Genomic DNA, 25,060 nt, shown 5'->3' on the forward strand with positions numbered 1-25,060 from the left:
TTTGCAGGTAACAAGAATTGCTTTTATTTATCATCTACAACAATGTAGCATTTGGAATAGGGGGAGGGGGTGTTACACAATACAGTAATTCAGTAATTATTGATCAGTGCTCTGCTTAGTAGCCTAAAACAGTTACACATAATAAACTAACGCAGATCACTTATTACTGTGCATGTTATGAATCAACTGATCCATAAGAGGCAAAATATATATATACATAAACAAACAAACCCATTACACTTGCAATAATAACACCCAAGAGGGTCACCAATGCTAGGATGGATTCTTTATCAGGAAACAGCAGCAAGACCCACTGCTGACACACTATTCCTCTTATTTACAACAGGCGAACAGTCTTCCCAGTCACTGTCAGATAGTCTTCATCTGCTAGTGCATGCAGAGCTTCATCAAACATATCCTTTGTAATTGCCTGCAGAAAAAAAAAAAAAAACGATCTTAAAGTTAGCAAATTATTGGTCATACTAAGCCATTTCAAAACAAAGTCATTTGATTATTTTCAGTTTTACTTTAGGACATAAAAAAGTTCCACAAAAACCACTCGACGCAAACTAATGTTTTGCAGCAAGGGGTGTAGGGAGAAGTCTCATAGGCAGCAAAACCAAGGTGCATGTAACAGCCAGCAGCACATCCAGCACATCGTGGCTGTGATAGTCACTCCCTGTGACATCACGGGGGGAATGGCACCTGGTGATTTTGCAACTCATAACTAGAATATAAAAGATCAAAATGTTGTAGATCCCCACAAGTGTTATCAAATGTATAGGTCATCACATCTTGCAAAAAAAAAAAAACCTCCATATGCCAAATATTAAAAGGTTATAAGTGTCAGAATATGGCAAAAATGAAGATTTTTTTTGTACAGGAAATCTACCACCAGAATGAAGGATGCTGAACCAAGCACACTTACATGCAGGTGTATTTCCCCCATGGCAGGATCTGTTCTTAATCAAGCTTCTAATGCCCTTTTTTTTTTATAATAAAAAAAAAAAAAAAAAAAAAAGGGCCATGCAGGGGCACACACACACCACCAGGTAAGTGTGCTAAGTTTACAAATACTCCTGGTGTTAGATTTCCTTAGTGTTACATTCTAAACATAGAAAAAATATCAATGATCTAAGTTTAGTCTTCAATTCACTTTCCTTTGGTGACAACTATAAAATGTTATAATACATTCTATTCGACCTAGCAATGGTGTAAATGTTAAATAATTTGAACAGTGGGTGTTTAAAGCCAAGATTAGCGGTGAACTTACTGCATCTGACTGTCCTCTGAGATCCTCGAACAACTGCTGGTATTTCAATGCTGGCGTTTTGCCTTTAGATTGGATCAGTTTCTTCAGGGTCTGAGCTAGTTCCTCTTTGCGTTTGCGAGCGGTGGCACTCATTCCTACAAAATACAATACTAGTTAAAAACTGGTTTCACAGTATGGTATGTATCCCTCCATATGCTGCAAACATCAGACGTGATAGGCAAACACACACACATTACTTTATAAATCCTGGGTCGAGCATTGTTATAATTCACTCATCAATTCTGTTCAACACCAAATTTTTCTTAATTTGTATTTTTTAAAACCGCCACTTGGACACTTTTTTGTCCAGCATAACTATTGCCATTGTACCCTCACCCTACCCCCAAAATGTAGCTATATCAATAAAAACAAATATAGGAAGCAAACCATTATCACTAAAATTCTTGAGTATTTCACTTCTAAGTTTTCTTTACCTGTAGTAAGAATGGAGATGTCAACAATTCCAGTTCTTGGATCTGTTGCAGACTGTTTTAAAGCTTCACGATGTAGGCGTTTAGCTTCCTCTACATCAATCGTTTCCACTTTACTGGAAAAGCGAACTTTGGCGTGAGCTTCAGAAAGCCGAATCAGAGACTCCAATTGCCTTGGGTAAGCAGATACCATTCCACGACCACTGCCAATTTTTCTCATGTCTACATAAGCCTTTGAATAAAAAAAAAATTAAAAAAAAAAAAAAAAAAACTTTCATAAACAGTAATTTTTACCATGTATGTTGTTAAAGTTATACAAAAAACAGACCCATTTATTGGACAGAAACACACATGATGCGGTACAATTGTAAGATAACATAATGGAACCAGCTTCCCATAACCAAACATTTTAAAAAGAGCGGTAACACCCAAGGCCTTAGGAACATATATTTCTGTCCATGTACTACTGATTTCATACGGGTAGCACAAGTTCACATTCACGACAATGGGAAATGGTCATCCATATGAATAGTTGTATTTCCCACAGAGCTATCAACAAGACACAAAAAAAATAGAGCATGTCCCATTTTCTCCTGTATTTCCATTTTGTAGGCCCCACAGTAATTTATGGGAATGATGGGGGCCTCATGTGCATAAAGCCTTAATGGAATTAAAAAAATTTTATTCCAAAACTGTAACAGTTACAGTAGCATGGATGAAACGTTGTCTCAAACATCTAATTCTTAATCACTGTGTAATCGGGCCATTTAGCCACATTGCTATGTAAACACTCATTTGTGAAATGCTGTACTAGCAAAAAGCAGTGTACTATAACCAACTATATATTTAACTATTGTAGAAGATTCATCACACAGATGACAATGCAATTGTTGCTGTTGAGTTCTATAATATTTACCTCAATGAGCGCTTGACTGGCTTCCTCACTTAATCGTGGATGGACGTAGGTGCGTGCATATGCAATGTAGTCCTTTAACACTGCCATATCTAGTTGTTCCTCATTCAACTGCTCCTCACTTTGATAGTACAAAGCCACAAGATGGTGAGCCAGGCGCCGGTCGTAAGTCTCGTCTTGTGGATCCAACATCAAGAATATAAGATCAAATCTAAGAAAAAAAAAATAAAATGACAGCCCAACAACCTATAAACACAATTTTTTATGAAAATTCTCAAGCAGCCGGTGAATTACCTTGACAAAAGGGTGTGTGGAAGCTGGATGTTCTCTATAGTGGTTTTCTTAGGATTCCACTGCGACTCCACAGGGTTAGCAGCAGCAAGGACAGACGTACGTGCATTTAGCTGACAGATAATCCCAGCCTAAACAATGGGGAGCAAGGAAAAAGCTGTCAGCCTGAAGAACATCACAAGTTTGGTATAGTCTGTAATTGAAGTTTTTGTAGGCTGTACCAGTATACCATCTCACCTTAGCTATTGATAAGGTCTGCTGTTCCATGACTTCATGAAGTACAGATCTTGTGCTCTCATTCATTTTGTCAAATTCATCAATACAACAAATTCCATTGTCACTCAGCACCAAGGCTCCAGTTTGGAGGACAAGCTGTCTTGTCTCTGGGTCCTTCATCACATAGGCTGTTAAACCTACAGCACTGGACCCCTTGCCAGAAGTATACTGGCCTCTAGGTACAAGGTTGTACACATACTGTAGAAGCTGCGATTTACTTGTGCCAGGATCACCACACAGGAGAATGTTCACTTCAGCTCTGAACTTTCCTCTTCCTGTATGACTGAAATCCTTGCGTGTGCCACCAAACAACTGCAGCAAAATACCCTGTGTGGATAGAATTATGTTAGAGGCTGAACCGTTACATGTGACACCAGGAAGATCAATCAACAGAATTTTTTTTATTTTTTTACAAGAGAAGGAAATGGTTCCAATTATATCTATCAATGCCATCGAGGAAATACAAATTGTACTTGGACCACTACAGAAAAAAAATCAGTGGTCTCAGTCACACAGGCTACAAGGAAGTACAGGCGGTCCCCTACTTAAGAACATTCGACTTACATACGACCCCTAGTTACAAACGGACCACTAGATATTGGTAAATTTATTGTACTTTAGTCCTAGGCCAGTGATGGCGAACCTTTTGGAGACAAAGTGCCCAAGCTACAACCAAAATCCACTTAAAGGGAACCTACCACCACGAATCTACCTATAAAGGTAGATCGGGTGGTAGGTGGATGTAAGGGACGTGAGGATAGCTCTTTTTAGAGCTAATCCTCACGTCCCCGCTAACTTTTGGGAAACTTTATTGAGCTAATATGTAAATTTCGTTATGCGGCTACTGGGGTGTGGAGTAGCCGAGCACGAGGCTACACAGCGCGGCTACTCCAAGCCCCAGTAGCCACATTACTCCTCCTACCCTGTTGCGTGCGGCGCGCAGCTCCTCGTAGCTGCGCGCCCTCGTCCGACAAGCCGGCTACTGCGCATGCGCAGTAGCTCCGGCCTCTGTTCTGGGACTGCTCAACCGCCGGGCTGCGTGCTGCGCATGCGCAGAACGCCATCATGAGGGACGAGGGCGCGCAGCTACGAGGAGCTGCGCGCCGCACGCAACAGGGTAGGAGGAGTAATGTGGCTACTGGGGCGTGGAGTAGCCGCGCTGTGTAGCCTCGTGCCGGCTACTCCACGCCCCAGTAGCCGCATAACGACATTTACATATTAGCTCAATAAAGTTTCCCAAAAGTTAGCGGGGACGTGAGGATTAGCTCTAAAAAGAGCTATCCTCACGTCCCTTACATCCACCTACCACCCGATCTACCTTTATAGGTAGATTCGTGGTGGTAGGTTCTCTTTAATTACCATGAAGTGCCAACATGGCATTTGAAGCAGTAACTTATTGCTACTGCTTCCACATCTTTCAATCGTATCGGCCCCCTGAGGCAACCAATACAGTTGAAAGAAGGAGGACAAATTCAGACTCTCATTGTAGCTTCTCTGCAGGGTCTCTCAGCAGCGTCTCACTTTTCCTGCAGTTCCAAACAGACAATGAAGTGTCCCTTTAAAATAGCGCTGAGAGCAGCATCTCTTCCTGGGACTGCAGAAAGTTTTGGTGGATTTGGTCCTATTTGGTGAATTCTGTCCTGGGCAATGGTCTGAGTGCCCACAGAAATGGCTCTGAGTGCCACAGGTTCGCCACCACTGTCCTAGGCTATAATAACAACTAACAGTTATCAAAGGTGTCTGTAATGAAGCTTTATTGTTAATCTTGATTCTTATGACAACCCAACATTTTTAAAATCCAATGGTCACAGAGACCAAAAAAGTTCAGGCTGGGATTACAATGATAAAATATACAGTTCCGACTTACATACAAATTCAACTTAAGAACAAACCTACAGACTCTTATCTTGTATGTAACCTGGGGACTGCCTGTACTGTCCTCACTGCATGCCTCCCAGTGCTCCTCCCAGCTCTTCTATCCTTTAAAGTATCTCAACCCAGCTCTGTGTGTTCGGCCTGCGTGCACACTACGACGGTCATATTATTATTATTATTTTTTTTTTTAAATGTGCTGGGGCTGCCTATACAGTATCCTGGGAAAAGGCTGCAGCGTGCTACAGCTACCTATATACTGGGGAAGGGGATTATTTAAGACTATTGGTCTTTTAAAAGGGAATGGTCAGCTTATAGGACGGATTCCATAGAGTATAATGGGGAAGGGGATAAAAAACGTCCTTAAACATGCAGTATCCTGGAAAGATTTTCACTAATGGTTTTCTCATACCATTACTGGTTTTAGGGAAATGTAGGTAAAGGAAATCAACCACTGAAAAAAAAAAAAAAGAAAAAAAAAAAAAAGTTATTAGTAGTAGGGAGCGCAGGGGAAAAAAATGTCTGGCGCTCTGGCTTGCTAATTATGCACCCCCACCACCACCTCCTGGGAGAGCAGGGTGAATTCACGCCTCAAGCAGGTGATGGCGAATGCGTGCACATAACTAGCAGCTGGAAGCAAATTATAACTTTCTTTTCTAGGTGATCAGGATCAAGATCAAGAAGAGCAGAGGCGAGTAATTGTTTTTTTCAGTGGTTGATTTCCTTTAAATGCAGGTAATAATTTTAATACATTGCACACTATCACTGTACATTTTCATTTAAGTTGGACCAGAAGCAAAATTATGTCATACCTTCTTAATATCTTCATGCTCATATATACTTGGTGCTAGAGCTGCTGCCAGTCTTTCATAGATGTCAGGCTTAGCAGCCAGCTCCTTCAGTATTTGTATACGTTCCTCAGTGAACATCTTCTGCTCAGTCTCTTCATCAATTCCATGTAGACGCTTTGCATCAGTTTTCCGATAGTGGATGACATCGATGTGAGTCTTGTATACCGACTTCACATTTCTGACTTTGGGATTTACACGAATGGGAACTGCTCTGTATATACCTACAATTTAAAAAAAAATGTAAAAAAAATGAGAAAAAAAATGCCAAGAATTTACTTGATATTTTGTAGACTTCAAGAGAAATTGTAGGTTAAGAAATTACCCCTATATACTTGTGTATAAGCAGAGTTTTTCAGCACAAAAAATGTGCTGAAAAACCTCACCTTGGCTTATACACGAGTTAATAAAAATAAACTTATATACTCACCCTCCGGCGGCCCCCGATGTTCAGGGCGGCTCCGCTTCTGGCTTCCTTGTTCTGCACAGCCGGCAGGGACGAGGCCATGTTATCTTCCTGGCCGGAGCATACTAAAACGCGGCCGCTGATGACGTCATAGTATGCGCCGGCCAGGAAGATAACATGGGTGCGCCCCTGCCAGCTGTACAGAAGTCGGAAGTAAGAAGGAGCCGCAGTGTGTGTGTGTGTGTGTGTGTGTGTGTGTGTGTGTGTGTGTGTGTGTGTGTGTGTGTGTGTGTGTGTGTATTATTTTTTTTTTTTGTAAGGGCTGGCTGTATACTACAGAGGGGCAGGCTAGCTATATACAACTGGGAGCTGGATATATACTGGGGGAGGGGGGACGTCAACTGACCAATGCTTTGCCCAACCTCGGCTTATACTTGAGTTAATAGGTTTTCCCAGTTTTTGCTGGTAAAATTAGGGGTCTCTGCTTATACTCCAGTATACACTCACCGGCCACTTTATTAGGTACACCTGTCCAACTGCTCGTTAACACTTAGTTTCTAATCAGCCAATCACATGGCGGCAACTCAGTGCATTTAGGCATGTAGACATGGTCAAGATAATCTCCTGCAGTTTAAACCAAGCATCAGTATGGGGAAGAAAGGCGATTTGAGTGCCTTTGAACGTGGCATGGTTGTTGGTGCCAGAAGGGCTGGTCTGAGTATTTCAGAAACTGCTGATCTACTGGTATTTTCACGCACGACCATCTCTAGGGTTTACAGAGAATGGTCCGAAAAAGAAAAAACATCCAGTGAGCGGCAGTTCTGTGGGCGGAAATGCCTTGTTGATGCCAGAGGACAGAGGAGAATGACCAGACTGGTTCGAGCTGATAGAAAGGCAACAGTAACTCAAATCGACACCCGTTACAACCAAGGTAGGCAGAAGAGCATCTCTGAACGCACAGTACGTCGAACTTTGAGGCAGATGGGCTGCAGCAGCAGAAGACCACACCGGGTGCCACTCCTTTCAGCTAAGAACAGGAAACTGAGGCTACAATTTGCACAAGCTCATCAAAATTGGACAGTAGAAGATTGGAAAAACGTTGCCTGGTCTGAGGAGTCTCGATTTCTGCTGCGACATTCGGATGGTAGGGTCAGAATTTGGTGTCAACAACATGAAAGCATGGATCCATCCTGCCTTGTATCAACGGTTCAGGCTGGTGGTGCTGGTGTAATGTGTGGGGAATATTTTCTTGGCACTCTTTGGGCCCCTTGGTACCAATTGAGCATCGTTGCAGCGCCACAGCCTACCTGAGTATTGTTGCTGACCATGTCCATCCCTTTATGACCACAATGTACCCAACATCTGATGGCTACTTTCAGCAGGATAACGCGCCATGTCATAAAGCTGGAATCATCTCAGACTGGTTTCTTGAACATGACAATGAGTTCACTGTACTCAAATGGCCTCCACAGTCACCAGATCTCAATCCAATAGAGCATCTTTGGGATGTGGTGGAACGGGAGATTCGCATCATGGATGTGCAGCCGACAAATCTGCGGCAACTGTGTGATACCATCATGTCAATATGGACCAAAATCTCTGAGGAATGCTTCCAGCACCTTGTTGAATCTATGCCACGAAGTATTGAGGCAGTTCTGAAGGCAAAAGGGGTCCAACCCGTTACTAGCATGGTGTACCTAATAAAGTGGCCGGTGAGTGTATATAAAATGTAGAATATACACCTCAAATGTAGATATAATAAATAAAAGCCATGCAGAGCTCAGAACTTACCTGTCACATTGACCCTGTCTCCAGGCTGCACTTTATCCACCAAGTCATTATGTCCATACAAAATTATAGTATGCGGAGTCTGTCCGGCTGGCATATCTTCAGGGGACTCTTGTAGTTTTATCTACAAGGGAGTAACAAAAATAATAAACATTATCTGGACGAATGCTTTAATACTGCATTAATGGATTTGTATGTCACCTATAAAAAGGCAAGAAGTTGACTAAGGAAAATGATCAGACATACCATTTGTTTATCTGAAAACATTGAGCGATTGTGAATCAATGCCATGCTGTGTGTGGTGTTACAATGTTTGCAGACAGCTGGTTCTGCAATGCGGCCTCGGTCAATCTCCACTCTTGTGCTAAAAGCACACACTTGACATTTAAAGAAAGCTTCTTGCATTTCTGGGATAATCTGTGACGTCCTAATCACCATTCCACCTATTGTGATCAACTGATCAATATCTGAAAAACAATTTAATAAGGGATAAAACATTTATATATTAAAATATAACACAAGTATGCAACCCCAGCAATGAGCATGCGTTCTGCTGTTCCATTCAATAGTGGACATACATAGTAAACGAGAGCGCTGGAGATAAAGAACTATGCTCAGCAATTTCCGAAACTCCCATAACATTAAATGGAGTGGCAGGACACATGTTCATCCTGCAGCTCCACCCATTATCGAGATTGAGATGCCGGTTCTCAGTATTGTTGGCATCTCAGTTTGTTATCCACTATCCTGTGCATAGGGGATAACTTGTTAAGTTAATACAAGCCCTTTTAATAGGGCTCAAATTAAAACAAGAATCCAGTGTCCTTAATTACCATAGCAACCGTAACCATTTTACTGCACTTGAAGAGGACCTGTAAAAACAGCACTAGAAGCTGCCTACCAAGGTAAGCAGCTCCTAGTGCTACAACAGATGCAGCAGTGTTATACTGCTAGCGCTAGCAGACTCTGCCGCGATGTACAATAGCCGCTGTACACTGCCGCACTTACAGTGCGGTCGAGCGTATTCATAAAGGGGCGGTCTGAGACGTTGACTTCCCCCGTAGCTCCCCGCCCTCTTCATAGCCCGGCGGTGACTGCCGAGTGTCATGCGGCAATCACCACCCCCTCACAACACTGCTGCATATGTTGTAGCACTAGGAACTGCTTACTTTACAGGTACTCTTTAATCAAAAAGATGGAATTAGTCTTACCGGTAATTCGGTTTCCACTAGTGACCATGACGGCCCCCACCTGGAGGTTGCTCCTTATATCCTGTAGGGACAGGAAGTCACAAAAGTTTAAAAGGCTCCTCCCTAGCACCCCACACCAGTGTCTACCAAAGTACCACCTGGAAGGATGTAAGTGCATACACCTTTGGACCCGTTACCAAGAAGGAAGGAAGGGAGGGAAATAATGGGGGGCCGTCATGGTCACTAGTGGAAACCGAATTACCGGTAAGACTAATTCCATCTTTTCCACCACGTTCCCATGACGGCCCCCACCTGGAGACTTACCAGATTACCCATTATTTGGGAGGGACCACTGCCTGGAGAATCTTTCTGCCAAACAACAGATCGCTCTGAGAGGCAATGTCCAGGCGGTAGTGCTTTGCGAATGTAGAGGAGCTTGACCACGTGGCTGCGCGGCAGATCTGGTCTAAGGATGCGCCTCTTTTTTCTGCCCATGAAGTAGCTATGGCTCTAGTAGAATGAGCTTTAATACATTCTGGTAGGGAAGTGTTGGCTGATTTATAACAAAGTATGATGGTAGATTTAATCCACCTGGCTAGTGTTGCTTTGGAGGCTTTACAGCCTTTGTTTTTACCCCCAAAATTTATTAATAGGTTAGAATCTTTCCTCCAACTTTGTGTAGCTTCTAGATACAGAAGCACAGTCCTCCTAACATCTAAGGTCTGCCATTTCTTTTCACTGTCTGTTTTAGGGTTAGGATAGAAAGAGGGAAGAATAATTTCTTGTTTGCGATGGAAGTTAGATACCACTTTTGGGAGAAATAAGGGATCTAGTTTAAGGACTATTCTATCCTCTAGGACTCTTAAGAAGGGATCTTTACATGAAAGGGCCTGAATTTCTCCTAATCTACGAGCTGTAGTGATGGCTATAAGAAAGGCTGTTTTTAGTGTAAGGCTTTTTATGTTTTCTGCCTCTAGAGGTTCAAAGGAAGGCCCTGTAAGATGGTCTAACACCAAGGAAAGATCCCAAGGGGGAGTTTGGTTTTTAATGTAAGGTCTAATACGGGAACACCCCTTGATAAATCTTTTGACCCACTGATGGTTGGCCAGGGGAAAATCAAGAAAAACACTAAGTGCAGAAATCTGGACCTTGAGTGTGCTTGGCCTAAGACCCAAGGAAAACCCTGACTGTAGGAAGTCTAACACTTGAGCTAGGTTTGGGGTTCCCAGAGAGGGAGGACGGTCTCCGCACCAGGAGCAGAATTTCTTCCAGATCTTTTGATAGATGGCATTTGTTACTGGTTTCCTGCTTGCTTTTATGGTGCTGATAACTTCACTAGAGAGTCCTCTGGCTGTTAAGAACGACCTCTCAGGATCCAGGCTGTCAGATTTAATTGTTTTAGGTTTTGATGATATAATGGCCCCTGTGTGAGAAGGTCCTGACGGTAGGGAAGATGATATGGATTGTCTATTGACAGTCTTTGAACAGCCGGGAACCAGCTTCTTTTCGGCCAAAATGGAGCAATGAGTATTAGAAAAATCTTTTCGGATCTCAGTTTCTGCAGCACTTTTGGAATCAAAGATATAGGGGGAAAGGCATAGACTAGACCTGTTCCCCATGACTGGCTGAGAGCATCTAGGCCTGATGGAGAGCCCCTGGGATCCAGAGAGAAAAATAGGGTCGTCTTTTTGTTTTGGAAGGTGGCAAACAGATCCAGAGTTGGAGTTCCCCACAGGTGGCAAATCTCCAAAAAGGTTTCTGGATGTAGAGACCATTCGTTTGAGTCCAGTGTGACTCTGCTCAAAAAATCTGCTTCTGTATTCTCTATCCCTTTTAAGTGGATTGCTGAGAGGGAGAGGAGGTGAGATTCTGCCCATTTGAAAATTTGGCAACATAGATTCGTCAGGCTCTTTGATTTCGTTCCCCCTTGTCTGCGTAGGTAAGCGACCGTAGTCGTATTGTCGGAGAAGATCTTGATATGTTGACCTTCTATGGATTTGTGTGCAGCTTTTAGCGTTTCTAAGACCGCTTTCAGCTCTCTGAAGTTTGAGGACATGGATCGGGATTGATTGTCCCACTGTCCTTGAAGATGTAGGTCTGGGAGAACTGCCCCCCAACCTTGCAGGCTTGCATCTGTCTGTATTGTGAGAACCGGGGAGGGATTCCACCAGACCCCCTTCCTTAAATTTTGGGGATTTTTCCACCAGTTTAACGAGTGTTTTACTAGATAAGGGATTTTTACCTTGTGATCTAGATGTAGTGGATTTTTGTCCCAGATGCGGATCGTCCAGGCCTGCATGATTCTCGTATGACTTTGTGCCCAGGCCACACACTGGATACAGGAGGTCAGGAGTCCTAGTAGACTTAGAGCTGCTCGGATGCTGCAAAAGATTTTCTCCTGAAAGAGACTTACAGATTGTTTTAATTTTTTGCATTTCTCTTGTGGCAAGAAGGAACTCTGTTTCATTGAGTTCAGTACTACCCCTAGAAATATCTTTGTTTTTTCTGGAGAGAAATTGGATTTCTCCTGGTTTATTACCCAGCCTAAATCCTGAAGGAGAAGTAGAGATGTCTGTAGGTGACTTTTTAATTCTACTTTTGTTCTGGCCACTAAGAGCAGGTCGTCTAAGTAGGGTATTATTACAATATTTTTCCTTCTCAGGTAGGCTACCACTTCTACCATTATCTTGGTGAATATGCGTGGAGCTGATGAAATTCCAAACGGTAGTGCCCTGAACTGGAAATGAAGGATTTTCCCCTGAGGGGATTGAACCGCAAACCTCAGATATTTCTGATGGTTTTGGAAAATTGGGACGTGATAGTACGCGTCTTTGAGATCCACTGTACATAGGAAATAATTTTGACCTATGAGAGGTACTGTAGATCTTATTGACTCCATCTTGAAATGTTTGGTTACTATAAATTTGTTCAATTTTTTTAGATTTATAATTAAACGGTACGTGCCGTTCGGTTTTTTTACTAAAAATAGAGGGGAGTAGAATCCTTTCTCTTCTTCTGACTTCTGTACTGGGACAATCACATTCATGTGACACAGCTGCTGAATGTTGGCCCATAACTGAAGATTTTGAGTCTTGGTAAATTTGGGAGAAATCTGGAAGTTTTGAGGGGGGGGATGGAGAAATTCTATCCTGTAACCTGATTTTATAATCTGCCGAATCCAAGGACTCGGAGAAATTTCCTCCCATTTTGTTACAAAATAAGAAAGCCTCCCCCCCACCTGTAAGTCATTGTCTTTTTTGTTTTTGGTCAGGGTTAAAGAGGTACCCGCGACCTGCTCCGCCTTTTGCGTAGCTCCACCTGCCAGTCTTTCCCTTTCCTCTATATTGGGTTTTATTTTCCCTAGAGGGGCGAAAGGAAAAAGAGGGTCTTTTAGGGGAAGGTTTGTTAACTGGAAACCCCTTTTTTCTATCCGCAGCTTTTTCCAGGATAGAATCCAGTTCGCTGCCAAATACGAATTCTCCCTGAAATGGAATTCCACATAACATGGTCTTTGATTTAACATCACCGCCCCACTGTTTTACCCATAATGACCTACGGACTGAGTTAGTCAGGGCCGCTTCTTTAGCCGAGAATCTTAAGGCTTCAGCAGATGCATCGGCAAGGAATGCGGTAGCGGATTTTAAGAGGGGCATGGACTCTATGATGGATTCTCTAGGGGTTTTATTTATAAGGTGGTTTTCTAATTCTGAGAGCCACAAAAAGAGGGTTCTAGCTACAGAAGTGGACGCAATGTTTGTTTTTATGTTTAGGGAGGATGCTTCCCACGCTTTTTTCAAAAGGGCATCAGCCTTCCTATCTAAAGGGTCTTTAAGCTGTGCAATATCCTCAAAGGGAAGGTCAGTTTTTTTAACCACTTTGGTGACCTGAACATCTATTTTAGGTATAGGGTCCCATAAAGCATTATCTTCAAACAGTAGTCTATTGCGAAATTCTTTAGAAACTGATATTCTTTTCTCTGGGGCTTTCCACTCCTCTAGAACTAGATCTTTTAATGTGTCTACCACTGGAAAGACCCGTTTCTTTTTATATTTTAGTCCTCCGAAGAGTTCAGACTGAGCCGAGGATGGTTCAACCACGTCCTCGATATCTAGTGTATTTTTTAATGCTTTCAATAGATTATCCAGTTCCTCTGAGGAAAATAGATATTTTGCCTGATTTAGATCTCTAGGTTGAGTCTCTTCAAAGTCATCCTCCACTTTCTCACTAAGGGATCCTGAGGGAAAATCCGAATCCTCTTCAGAAGAGGATGTTTGGATATATTTAGTTTTTTTCTTAGGGGGTTCAGGTAAGTGGGCCGCAATAGATGAGGATACTTCCTCTTTAATCACTGATCTTAATTCATCTATTAAAGAAGATCTTTCCTCTTTGAGGATTTTATTTAAGCAGTCTGGACATAAACTCTTTTTATAATCCTCTGCCATTTTTGCATTACACAGCCCACAACGTTTGGAAGGCTTTTTAACTGGTTTTTCCCTCTCTCTTGGTTCCTTTTCTCTGGGCTCTTTCTGATCCTTGCCCTGAGAAGGTACACATAATAACAGCCATTAATACATAGAAAAAGCTGAAATGTGACAGAGAGGTAGCCCAGGGCTTGTACTTACAGGTACCAGGACCTGGAACACGTTAATCGCTTCATCTGCCATGAGGGAGATGGAGACGCTGGAGCCAACTTAGTGTTTGACTGAGACCAACGCCATATGCCTGAGGCTTGGCGGTTTTATGTCTGGGCTCCTCCCCCACCCCCTCCGGAGCGACCCGGAAGTGTTACCTGATTGGATGTCCGGACCGGAAGTTCCTCGTGATGCGCCAGAATTTCGCGCCACAATGACTCGATGCCGGAGCGTGCGACAGATTTTCCCCGAGGTATGCCGCTTTCAATTTTCCTCTTCCCCGGAGCGGAGAACCAACTTTTGGCCGCCGGCCCGGCAGGTAACTTTTCTGCCCCTGTACTCTATTCTTCTTTCCCCTTGCTGAACCCAGCATTAGCCGCGCGGGACCGTTGGATAGGTTCTAGCCGGGGAGAGTACAGGGGACGGGGGTGTCTTTAGGTCTTTTCCCAGCACTTAGGAAAGTGTGGGAGCGGACTGGTTCCTAAGAACCTTACCATTTGTGTTCCTCAGATAGGAAACTCTTGCGACTTGTATCCCCTAGGGACAGGAAGACACTGGTGTGGGGTGCTAGGGAGGAGCCTTTTAAACTTTTGTGACTTCCTGTCCCTACAGGATATAAGGAGCAACCTCCAGGTGGGGGCCGTCATGGGAACGTGGTGGAAAGAAGAAATTGCACTATTATTTGTGACATAATGTAATCTGTCATACCAAAGAGTGCTTGGTGGAAAAAAAAAATTAAAAATAAATAGATATATCTATCTCAAACGTTACCTTCAGGATTCAAACTCCTCATATTTCTAGTCTTTAACGCATTGTATGGTCTAACTTGAATCTGATGCTCCAAGATGGAATCCGGGAAACGTTCAAAGAAAAGTTGGTTAACGGCCATATCAAAGGTTGGAATTACTTCCTACAAGAAGAATACAGATTCAAATTTATATAGCATATAAAAGCAAGATACTGAATCTAAACAATAAGCTAGTCATCATGACCTGCAGAGTTCTTGAAAGGTAACAAGTTTTAAAAAAGGACATCTACACACAGGATCAAGGATTGTAAGCCAAGCACACCGACATGCTGGAGTGTGCCACCTCTGGCAGGATCTGCTCTTCTTTAAAGGACACCTGTCATCAGGTCTCTCACTATTTCTGTCACTGCTACCTGTTGGAGCAGCTCACATGGATCCCATCACAGCCTTTATCAAGTCAATTCATACATTAATCAGTATAAAATCATCTTTTATTATGTAAATTAGGCTGGTCACATGGTCAGAGGCAGCGATGTCACCCCTGCTACCCCTCCCCTCTCCCTGCTCAATTCTGTGTGTAATGTATAGTAAAGCATTGCTACGGTAGTGTCTGTGGTTTATCTGCTGACATGCTCTCCCCTTCTCATACACGTGTGAGACACAGACATCAGCTACACAAGTACCTGACATGTTCTTCTATAACATGGCTGCCTGGAGCTGTTGTATCTCTCCTATACACACACAGGCTGCAGGGGGCGCCACCACCAGGCAGCACATGGAGGAACCATTACAATATTATACCTCACACCATTATACAGGCTGTCAGTCGTGCTTTCTAATGGCAGTTTAAGAAAATATATTTAGAGGGTTAAAGGGGTTATCCGGGTTTCAAAAATTTCTTATGGCCGGGCTGGGGAGGGCTATTTAAACACAATAAACATGTACTTACCTCCTCCGGTGCTGCCGATGTCCCGCGCCGCGGCCGGTCTTCTCTGCACGCCGGTCTCATTACAAGGGTGCACAGGGCGCTTACAACGCTGAGAGATGGGGACAGATGGGAGGAGCCGGCCACATCGCGGACCGGAAGCTCCCTGTGCGCGGCTTCCATGCCCCTGTAAACAAACAGGGGCACGGATCGAAGGGACCCCGGCACGGGACATCGGCGGCGCCGGAGGAGGTAAGTACATGTTTATTATGTTTAACTAGTCCTCTCCAGCCCTAGGTAATTTTTAAAACCCGGATAACCCCTTAAATTTGCCTGAAGGGTTCTCTTTAAACTTTTTTGTAAAAACCAGGGCATAATAAGCTAAGCGAAGAAAAAATCCTGCCAGAGAGAGGACCAACACTTGAAAGTTATAATGCAGTATTAGACCTTGTAACAGTTACTTAACACACAATTACCTGTGGATAGCAAACTAGCTGTCTGTACAGATCTTGATCAAATGTTCTCAGATGCTCACAATCCACATTTAAGAATGGGTCGCCAACCACATTGATCTATACATCAAAAAAGGGGAAGAGTAGTTAGGGTTAAATAAAAGGAAAAAAAAATTAAATCATGGAATTTTAAGATCAATAAAGTAAATATCAGATTTTCAACTTACCTCTTCAAGACGCTGCATGTAAATCGGTTCATTCAAATCCAAGCCAACATTTTCCTCCTCTTTGGCAGAGGGATCAATAAAGCGCTGGATGAAACGCTGTATAAAAAGTTAAACAAAAAAGCAATGTCAATATCTTACCGAAAAACGGTGTGATATATGTGATATTGTATCACATATTGTATCACATAAGGTAAAATAAAAAGCACATCACATAGGATAAATCTCTTTCAGAGTTTACTAACCTGGAATTTTTCTCTGCACGTAATTACATTGACATCAGTTCCCCAAATCACCAGCTTTTGTTCCATGGATTGTTCGCTTGTAACCAGTTCCTCTGCAGCAGGCTAAATATAGAAACTGAAATTGTAGAGACTGGAAAGCTTCTATGTCATCAACACCAATATCTAGTGATATCTACCTGGTCTGATTGCAGATCCACCTGCTTAAGTTTGCGAGCTGACCCTAGATCAGGCCTTTGTCTCGCAGGAGTACCGCGAATACCGCTCCTTGGAGTCCCCTCCACTCTAGAACTTGGCGTTCCATATGTCAAAGGAGAACTCAGGTCAAGTTCACTCTGCGCAACTGCAATATTATAAAATATTTACATTTACATGTATAAAAATGTTACTAGCAGAAAATAACAGGGCAAAAATACAAACATACTGCGAGATGGTGCTGGGCTGGAGAACAGCAGCTCTTGTCCACTGGGACTCTGGAGATCACCAGAAGGTGAAGTTGGCATGGGCAGAAGTTCACCAATTGATGTGGAGTCATCAGTCCTTCGTCTCTGAGATGGAGGAGAGTGAACTTCCTCACTGCGAGCTACAAATCAGAAGGGGGAGAGGGGGACGCAAGATTTTATTTTATGTCGATTTGCAGCAACCAACAAGGAATTGTCCCACAAATTACATTTGTCCTACATCTTGTTCTGGAGGTAAGAGAAGTTAAAATTCAGTGAACACAGCAGGGGTCTCAGAGTGCGCTAACTAACCTAAAACACCACAGAACCACAGATTGGTGGTTCACATTGTAGGGGCACATGCCATACACTGGTAGACAGAGACCAAAAGTTGGAACTCCAGAAAAAGGAATTACTTACGAGTTGGAGGATTGCTGCCTCGTCCTCGTTTGTTCCTTCTGCGGCTTGGTGTGGATGATGGGGAAGACATGGTGCTGAGAAGAAAAAAATGAATAAATAAAAAATTTAATTTCAAGGAGAGGATGATAATCCGCAACATTTACAGTGAATCTGTTTAGTACATGCTTGCATTTTCCCATGATATCACAATTTTGCATTTGGCTGCTTGCAACCTGTTTATCTATTAAGATAATTGGGAAAAACTGACTAAAAACGCCATGTGTGGCATCACCCGAAGTCATTCCTCCCCACTGTTTTTAAATGCATTCAAACCGCAAGTGGGAGGGGGCTCTGTCTGAATCGCATGCGTTTCATTCCAAACGTATATGCGTTTTGACCAAATCTCACTTTTGCTTTGGATGCATTTAAAAACGCAACGAAAACAACACGTGGGCAGGCTCTCTGAGTGCACTGTCACACAACGCGTTGCGTTTTTTGATGCGTTTTCAGCCTTGACCACATGCTGAGGTTACAATGCGTTTTAGCAGATGCAGTGAAAACGCAAAGTAACCTTGGCACTTGATCAATGCAGAAGCCTTTTGAAGGTGTCAAAAATGCATAAAAAATCATGATGCAAAGTAGCTTGTGAAAGAGCCCTCAGGGATGTAAATATGGCCTCACCAGCAACCAACAGCAGGGGTGACCAAGTCTGATAGAGGAGAGACCATCCATCAATCTCCCAACTACAGCAAGTAAAGGGTTACCTAACCATTATCAGATGTGTATACTCCATGTGAGAATCATCATGTCCACCACAGTCAATGTATGAATGAAGTACGGACAATATTATGTTCAAAAGTATTAAGTACAAAAGTGTCTAAACTACAAAGTATGTGGATGAAGTGTAACAAGTTATATATTGTTATAAGGTTAGAAAGTTAACACCGTATTACAAGACCACGTAACACTTATACAAGTGCTGCCTGAAGATTTCAGTTGCCTACTGGGTTTGGGTTATATATCGCTGCGAATACACCTACAAAATAGCTCAGGGACGAAGCTAACAACAAACTACGCAATGCACCTAAGCCGTGTGCACACACACTCACCGCTAGAGCCGGTACCGCTTACAGCCTGAAGTCTATCACGTTGTAGTCCAGCTACCGCTGCCTTCTCCCGCCAGAAGATTTCGCGCCAATTGAATGTCACGTGACGAGTTTCGCGGGGAATTTTCTTCTACGTACACTGACTGGTTGGAATGTTCCACACAGAAGGGGGGGGGTGTTAAAGCACCGAAAGTATATTATTTCTGGCTTAAAACTAAAATATTAATTTCTTGACAGTTAACATTAATTTTGTTGACTAATATTCATTGGTCATTATGAACAGCATGATCACTAATATATATATCAATAATATATCAGTGACATTTTAAAGTATAACAACTTCTTTAAACACATAATGGTACAGTCACCTCTGCTTCCGTCTTCTGCTGGTAACAAAGCTAGCCGTGACAATGTGTCATGGCTTTTTCACATCAGCGTCCGCTGGTCGTGGTCTCACTGTCTGCGATGAGCTCACGCTGTATTTCGGGTGCATTGAAACCTTATGGAAACCGCATCGTAAAAGATGCTTGCGTTTTTTTTTATTTTGCGGAAGGTTTTCAGTTCCAGGGATTGATGTGACAACATACACTAAACCCTTATTGGCAACACAAGTTTGAGTACAGGCAGTCCCCTACTTTAGAACACCCAACTTACAGGCGACCCCTAGTTACAGATCTCTCTGCCCACTGTGACCTCTGGTGAAGCTTTCTGGATGCTTTACTATAGTCCCAGACTGCAATAATCAGCTGTAAGGTGTCTGTAATTAATTTTAATGTATTATACTTGGTCAAATTACAGCAAAAAAATTTGAAACTGCAATTGTCTGGAGCTACAATTATAAAATATACAGTTTCATCTTGTATACAAATTCAACTTAAGAAAAAAACTAGGGAACCTATCTTGTATGTAACCCGGGGACTGCCTGCATTGTGAAAGGAAATTTATTTATGATTGTAATCAACGTATTTTCCATGTGTCTGTACTAGGTAATTGGAACTTTAAAAAATAGTTGGACCAAAGTTGGTAGTGGTACCTTTTTTTTTACAAAAGGGTGACTAATGGAACGCCTATTCCAAGACCTCTACATATTAAATCAAAGTATTACTAAACCATAACTTTTAAAGTAGCAACAATTTTAAATTGTTTTAAACTGAATAGTTTGTGTTTTAAAAATAAGAGCAAGACTTTATGTACTGGCAATATTTGTGCACTGACTAGAGATGGGCGAATTTGTTAAAATTCGTTTCGTCACGATTCTCCGAATTTTTTCGAAAAAATTTGATTCGACCTGAATCGATTCAAAACTAATCACGTTAAAAAAACAGGCATTTCCTGGCTGCAGAGAGCCTGTAGGGTGTTGTAGAACGTTGTGCCATGCTTATATATGCATAGGGAGCATGGTTTGGTCTTCAAACAATGCTGTGTTTTAGTATGACACGCACATGACAGCCGCGGCTCTTAGAATCTCTTCACTTACATAGGCCAACTTCCCCAAATAAGCGAAGCGGGAACGCAGCCTGACAAGGTAACGTCTGTGCCAGCTCGAAAGGACCGAGCTGAGGGCCAGGATCCTACTATAACATCAAAGAGTGCACTCTTTTTACACTGACATCAGATGATTCCCTTCTTTTCACGCGTCAGTGTCCTCTTTCAATCGGTCAATAATCCATCAGTATTGCTAAAGCCAAAAACAAACAGGAGTTGATCCAGAATAGAGATGAGCAGCAAATGGGATACTTGCATGTCCTCTGTGTTCTGTATCCACTCCTGCTTTTGGCTATCAATCCTGAAGCTTTTCATCCTTCTGACAGATGAAATGAAGGGGAAAACCAAACATAGTGGCAACGTCATAGTGTGATGGAGGGTAAAAACAGCATTATGGAAATCACACGGTGTTCCAAGGAGACAGCGGTCAGTTGGCAGCAGCATGAGTAGGCTGCAGAGTGGCAAAATGATATAGTGCGTTGGTGGCATCAGCAGGAGCCCGCAGAGTGGCACAATGATATAGTGTGAAGGCGGCATCAGAAGCAGCAGCAGGAGCCTGCAGAGTGGCACAATCATATAGTGTGAAGGTGGCATCAGAAGTAGGAGCCCGCAAAGTGGCACAATGATATAGTGTGAAGGCGGCATCAGAAGCAGCAGGAGCCCGCAGAGTGGCACAATGATATAGTGTGAATGTGGCATCAGAAGCGGCAGAGTGGCACAATGATATAGTGTGTTGGTGGCAGCAGCAGCAGGAGCCCGCAGAGTGGCACAATCATATAGTGTGTTGGTGGCATCAGTAGCAGCAGGAGCCCGCAGAGTGGCACAGAATGATATAGTGTGGAGGTGGCATCAGAAGCAGCAGGAGCCTGCAGAGTGGCACAATCATATAGTGTGAAGGTGGCATCAGAAGTAGCAGCAGGAGGGGGGGCGTGGCCTAGCGGGGAATGGAGTAGGCAGCACGGCGCCAGAGCTCCGCTACCCGAATCCTGATATTATCCTGTGGCACCCACCTACAACGTGCCAGGACCCGGAAAAGCGGCTGTGACATCGGGGAGAGCCGCAGCAGTGTGGCGACAGACCGCTCCGATTATATAATGCCGGGCGGCAGGCGCAGCAAGCCGGGGGAGAAGCACGGGGAGCGCAGCTCCCAAGATGGCGCCCGGAACACACAGGGGGAGCGCATGGAGCGGTCACTGCGGGCGGAGACCACTGCCAGATTGAGCGGCTTCGCACGTGCTACTCCAGGAACGGAGAAGAGAAGGGGTGGCAGCAGCAGCATGTCCCAAAAAGGGACTCCAAGTAAGTCTCCAGATATGAAGTCCTGCAGGACACACTGTCAGAGGAGGAGGAGGATGCAGGGAAAGCACCCACAGAAGGGCAGGAAGAGGGAGATGATCCCCAAGACTCTGATATTGAGGCTGAACCCACATTAGCAGATATCCTTAGGGCAGTGCAACATAATACATCTACACTGCTGAAATTGACAGGCCGCGTGGACAGCCTGAAAGAGGACATTCTGCTGATGCGGCAAGATATCCATAAAGTTGCAGAAAGGACGACTGTGGTGGAGGCCAGAATTGGAGAGGTGGAGGGAGTAATACCCCCTTTGCGGCAGGAAGTAAGAGAGCAATCCCAGGCCGTGATAGCCTTACAAGCAAAAGCTGATGATTTGGAAAATCGGTTGCGCCGCAACAATGTGAGGATAGTTGGAATGCCGGAGAAGGTAGAAGGTCAGAACCCGGATGAGTATTTTGAAAAGTGGCTTGGGGAGACCTTTGGAAGAGAGAACTTAACTCCCCTATTCGCGGTAGAACGGGCCCATAGGGTACCTACAAGACCACTACAGCCTGGTAGACCGCCGCGACCTGTACTCATCAAGCTGCTGCATTTTAAAGACCGTGACCGGATTTTACGTATGGCCCGAGATAGGAATGATATCCTGGTAAATGGAGTGAGAGTGGCCTTCTATCAAGATTTTTCAGCTGAAGTCCAAAAGAAGCGGATGCAATTCTTGGACATTAAACGGCGACTGAGGGCCTTGGATGTTGTATATTCTATGTTGTATCCGGCAAGGTTGCGAGTAGTGGCCCTTGGCACCACTCATTTTTTTGATACACCAAGAGCGGCGTTACAGTGGTTGGACACTCATGAGGCCCGACTGAGGGGACGTCCTGAAGACCCAGGAGGGGACTGATCAGCTGCTTGGGCAGTAAGAGGCGGAATGGAAGTCCACTGAAGTGAACTTTGCTAAGAGTTTTCTATATATCCTTGCTATAAGTTTAATGTCTGTCTTAACATGGGGGGGGGGATTTTTGTTAGTTGCCTGGTTAATATGTCTAAGGGATGCTGCTGCCCTAGTAGTAGCGCAGGTGGGAGCTACATAGAATGTGACGAGGTGGCGGAGCGGCAATGTATAACAACAGAGGCGGCGGAGTGTTTGGGAAGGAATACACATTCTCTGGGAGAATGTGGAGGAAAAGTGTGCTGGGGTTGAGAAATCAATGTATCATGCATATATGTGCTAGGATGCTAAATGTTTGCCCTGTTCCTCTTTGGAGGGAAGAAATGTTTACGTTGGGGGAGTTGGAGGGTTGGGATGGGGGGGGGAGGGCTCGAGGTTGGTCTGGCTGGACAGGTGGAGCAGGAGCTATCTACTTAAGGGAAATAGAGGGGGGAGTGGTTGGGCAATGTGGTATGATGGCGGAGAGCTTTAAGGGGTTGTCCTGGAATGTCCGGGGCATGGGATGCTCTAAGAAAAGGAGGGCCATATTTGACTATATAAGGAATAATGCTGCAACGATGATAGGATTGCAGGAAACCCACTTGACAAGAGATACGGTATCCTTGCTTCACAGGGCGTGGGTGGGGCATAGTTTCCACGCTTTCCACACTACATATTCTAGGGGGGTGAGCCTGTTGATAGCTAAATCACTTCCGTTTATACTTTATTCTTCCTATTCCGATTCAGAAGGGAGGTTTGTGGTGGTACATTGCCGAGTATACCATTGGGAATGCGTAGTGGTGGTGTTATATATTCCACCGCCGTATTCTTGTGTGCCGCTGCGAGAGCTGCTGAAGAAATTAGAGGTGTTGCCGGATGTACCCTGGCTAATTATGGGGGATTTTAATAAAGTATTATGCGAAGGGAAGGACAGATTAAATAATGGAGGGGGTGGAGGAACGAACAATTTAACATCCCTGGGGAGGTGGTGTGAAGAGATAGGCCTTCATGACCTGTGGAGGGAGCGCAATGAAGAAGTACGCCAATATTCATGTGTTTCATCTACATATGGCTCCTTATCTCGTATAGATATGATTTTGGGTACGGACAGGGCAATATCAGCTGTGGTGGACGTTCAGTACCTGCCACGGGCATTGTCGGATCACTCCCCTATTTTACTGACAGTAAACTGTGGGGGGGGGACGTATTAAGGGTGGGTGGCGCATGAATGCGTTTTGGCTGCGATTGATAGATGGGATGACGGTAAAGGACCGCTTGAAGGAATATCTGGAATATAATGAGGGATCTGTGTCTAGAGTGGTTCTATGGGATGCCATGAAAATGTTCCTGCAAGGGGCTTTGGCGAGGGAAATAAAAAAGGTTAAAACTAAATCTAGAGGAATTGGAGTGGAGCTACAGTATAGAGTGAGGGAAGCAGAGGAACAACATGTGGCACGCGAGAGGCGGAGGCGAGGTGGATAGCAGCGCAAAAACAGTTGAAAGAGCATATGCTGGAACAGGCAGGGAACAAGCTTATGTTTCTAAAAGAACAATTTTATGCCGAGGGGGAACAAACGGGGAAATTGTTAGCTAGGATGGCAAATGCCCGGAGGACTAACTCATATATATATGCATTACAGAATGTTGAAGGGAGGGAAGTGACGAATGCGGAAGGGATATTAGAGGTACTGTGTACTTATTATAAACAACTGTATTCTTCCCGGGCTAATTATTCTAGGGAACAACTGGACTCTTATTTGGGAGAGGTGCGCATGCCCAGGCTAAATGCAGAGGCAAGGGAAATGCTGGAAAGCCCAATAACTCTAGAGGAGTTGGAACAGGCAATGGGGAGTATGGCCAATGACAAGGCGCCAGGAATGGATGGCCTCCCCATAGAAGTGTTTAAGGAGTTTGGGGAGATACTACTACCGCAATGGTTAGAAACGCTGAAAGACAGTATGGAGCAGGGTAGCCTCCCAGCCTCCTGTTATGAGGCACTGATAGTGGTGCTCCTTAAAGAGGGGAAGGATACAAGATTGCCAGAGTCATATAGGCCGATCTCTCTTCTGACGGCAGATGTTAAATTGCTAGCCAAGGTACTGGCGAACCGGTTGGGTATAGTAGTAGGGTCTGTGGTACATAGGGATCAATCAGGGTTTATTCCCTCCAAATCAACGGCGTTAAATCTCCGGAGATTATTTTTGAATTTACAGGCTGTTGAGGGTGATAAGGATAGAGCTGCGGTGGTGTCACTAGATGCCGCCAAGGCTTTTGATAGTATAGAATGGGAGTACTTATGGGCAGTATTAGAAAAGCTAGGGTTTGGTCCCAATTTCATACAGTGGGTCCGGTTGCTATATAAATCTCGGAACAATTTCAGTTACAGAGAGGTACAAGGCAGGGGTGCCCCCTATCGCCCCTTTTGTTTGCTCTTGCTATTGAGCCCCTGGCTTGCATAGTCCGACAACATCCAGCCTTGCAAGGGTTCAGTTATACAGGGGGGGAAGAAAGGATTGCACTGTATGCGGACGATGTCCTTTTATTCTTGGCGGAGGCGCAGACGGCAATGCCAATAATAATGGAGGTGCTGGAGCACTTTGGGAGCTTCTCCGGTATCCGGATTAATTGGCCGAAATCGGCGTTGCTTCCTCTATCCAGCAACTGTCCGGAACTGCTGCAGGTGGGGGAAATTCCAGTGGTGGAGGAATTTAAATATTTGGGAATCCGGGTTACTAGGAACATATCGGATTACGTTGAGTTGAATTTAGTGCCACTGCTAAAGGAGGCACGCTCTAGGGTCCAGGTATGGAATAAATTACCTATATCGGCCCTAGGTCGGGCAAATTTAATTAAGATGATC

General features: G+C 44.0%; 1 protein-coding gene across 3 annotated transcripts; it reads right to left on the bottom strand.

Annotated features, from left to right (window-relative positions):
* Positions 1–18,637, bottom strand: MCM4 (minichromosome maintenance complex component 4). Of its 3 annotated transcripts, none has more exons than XM_072151945.1 (17): positions 18,498–18,637; positions 17,410–17,483; positions 16,974–17,132; positions 16,729–16,892; positions 16,553–16,654; positions 16,311–16,406; positions 16,108–16,203; positions 14,730–14,868; positions 8,384–8,604; positions 8,141–8,261; positions 5,908–6,167; positions 3,185–3,550; positions 2,951–3,078; positions 2,660–2,867; positions 1,747–1,975; positions 1,274–1,407; positions 1–430 (listed from the first exon to the last, which is right to left on the bottom strand). In XM_072151945.1, exons 2-17 carry the CDS (start codon positions 17,477–17,479, stop codon positions 338–340), a joined length of 2,586 nt encoding a protein of 861 aa, XP_072008046.1. In that variant the 5' UTR covers positions 17,480–17,483; positions 18,498–18,637; the 3' UTR covers positions 1–337. The 3 variants fall into 3 exon arrangements, with proteins under 3 accessions (XP_072008046.1, XP_072008047.1, XP_072008045.1); XM_072151946.1 differs by lacking the exon at positions 18,498–18,637 and adding an exon at positions 18,473–18,490; XM_072151944.1 differs by lacking the exon at positions 18,498–18,637 and adding an exon at positions 18,070–18,091.
* Positions 18,638–25,060: the final 6,423 nt, after the last annotated feature.

The sequence above is a fragment of the Engystomops pustulosus genome, chromosome 5 (genome assembly GCF_040894005.1).
Source record: "Engystomops pustulosus chromosome 5, aEngPut4.maternal, whole genome shotgun sequence".
In the NCBI taxonomy this organism is placed as follows: Eukaryota; Metazoa; Chordata; class Amphibia; order Anura; family Leptodactylidae; genus Engystomops; species Engystomops pustulosus.

Excerpts from the sequence above, each read along its gene's own strand:
- MCM4 (XM_072151945.1), bottom strand. The coding sequence starts at position 17,479 with ATGTCTTCCCCATCATCCACACCAAGCCGCAGAAGGAACAAACGAGGA. Across the intron at positions 3,551-5,907 it reads AGCATGAAGATATTAAGAAG|GGTATTTTGCTGCAGTTGTT; the intron begins GTATGACATAAT and ends CTATCCACACAG. Across the intron at positions 1,408-1,746 it reads CATCTCCATTCTTACTACAG|GAATGAGTGCCACCGCTCGC; the intron begins GTAAAGAAAACT and ends TGTATTTTGTAG.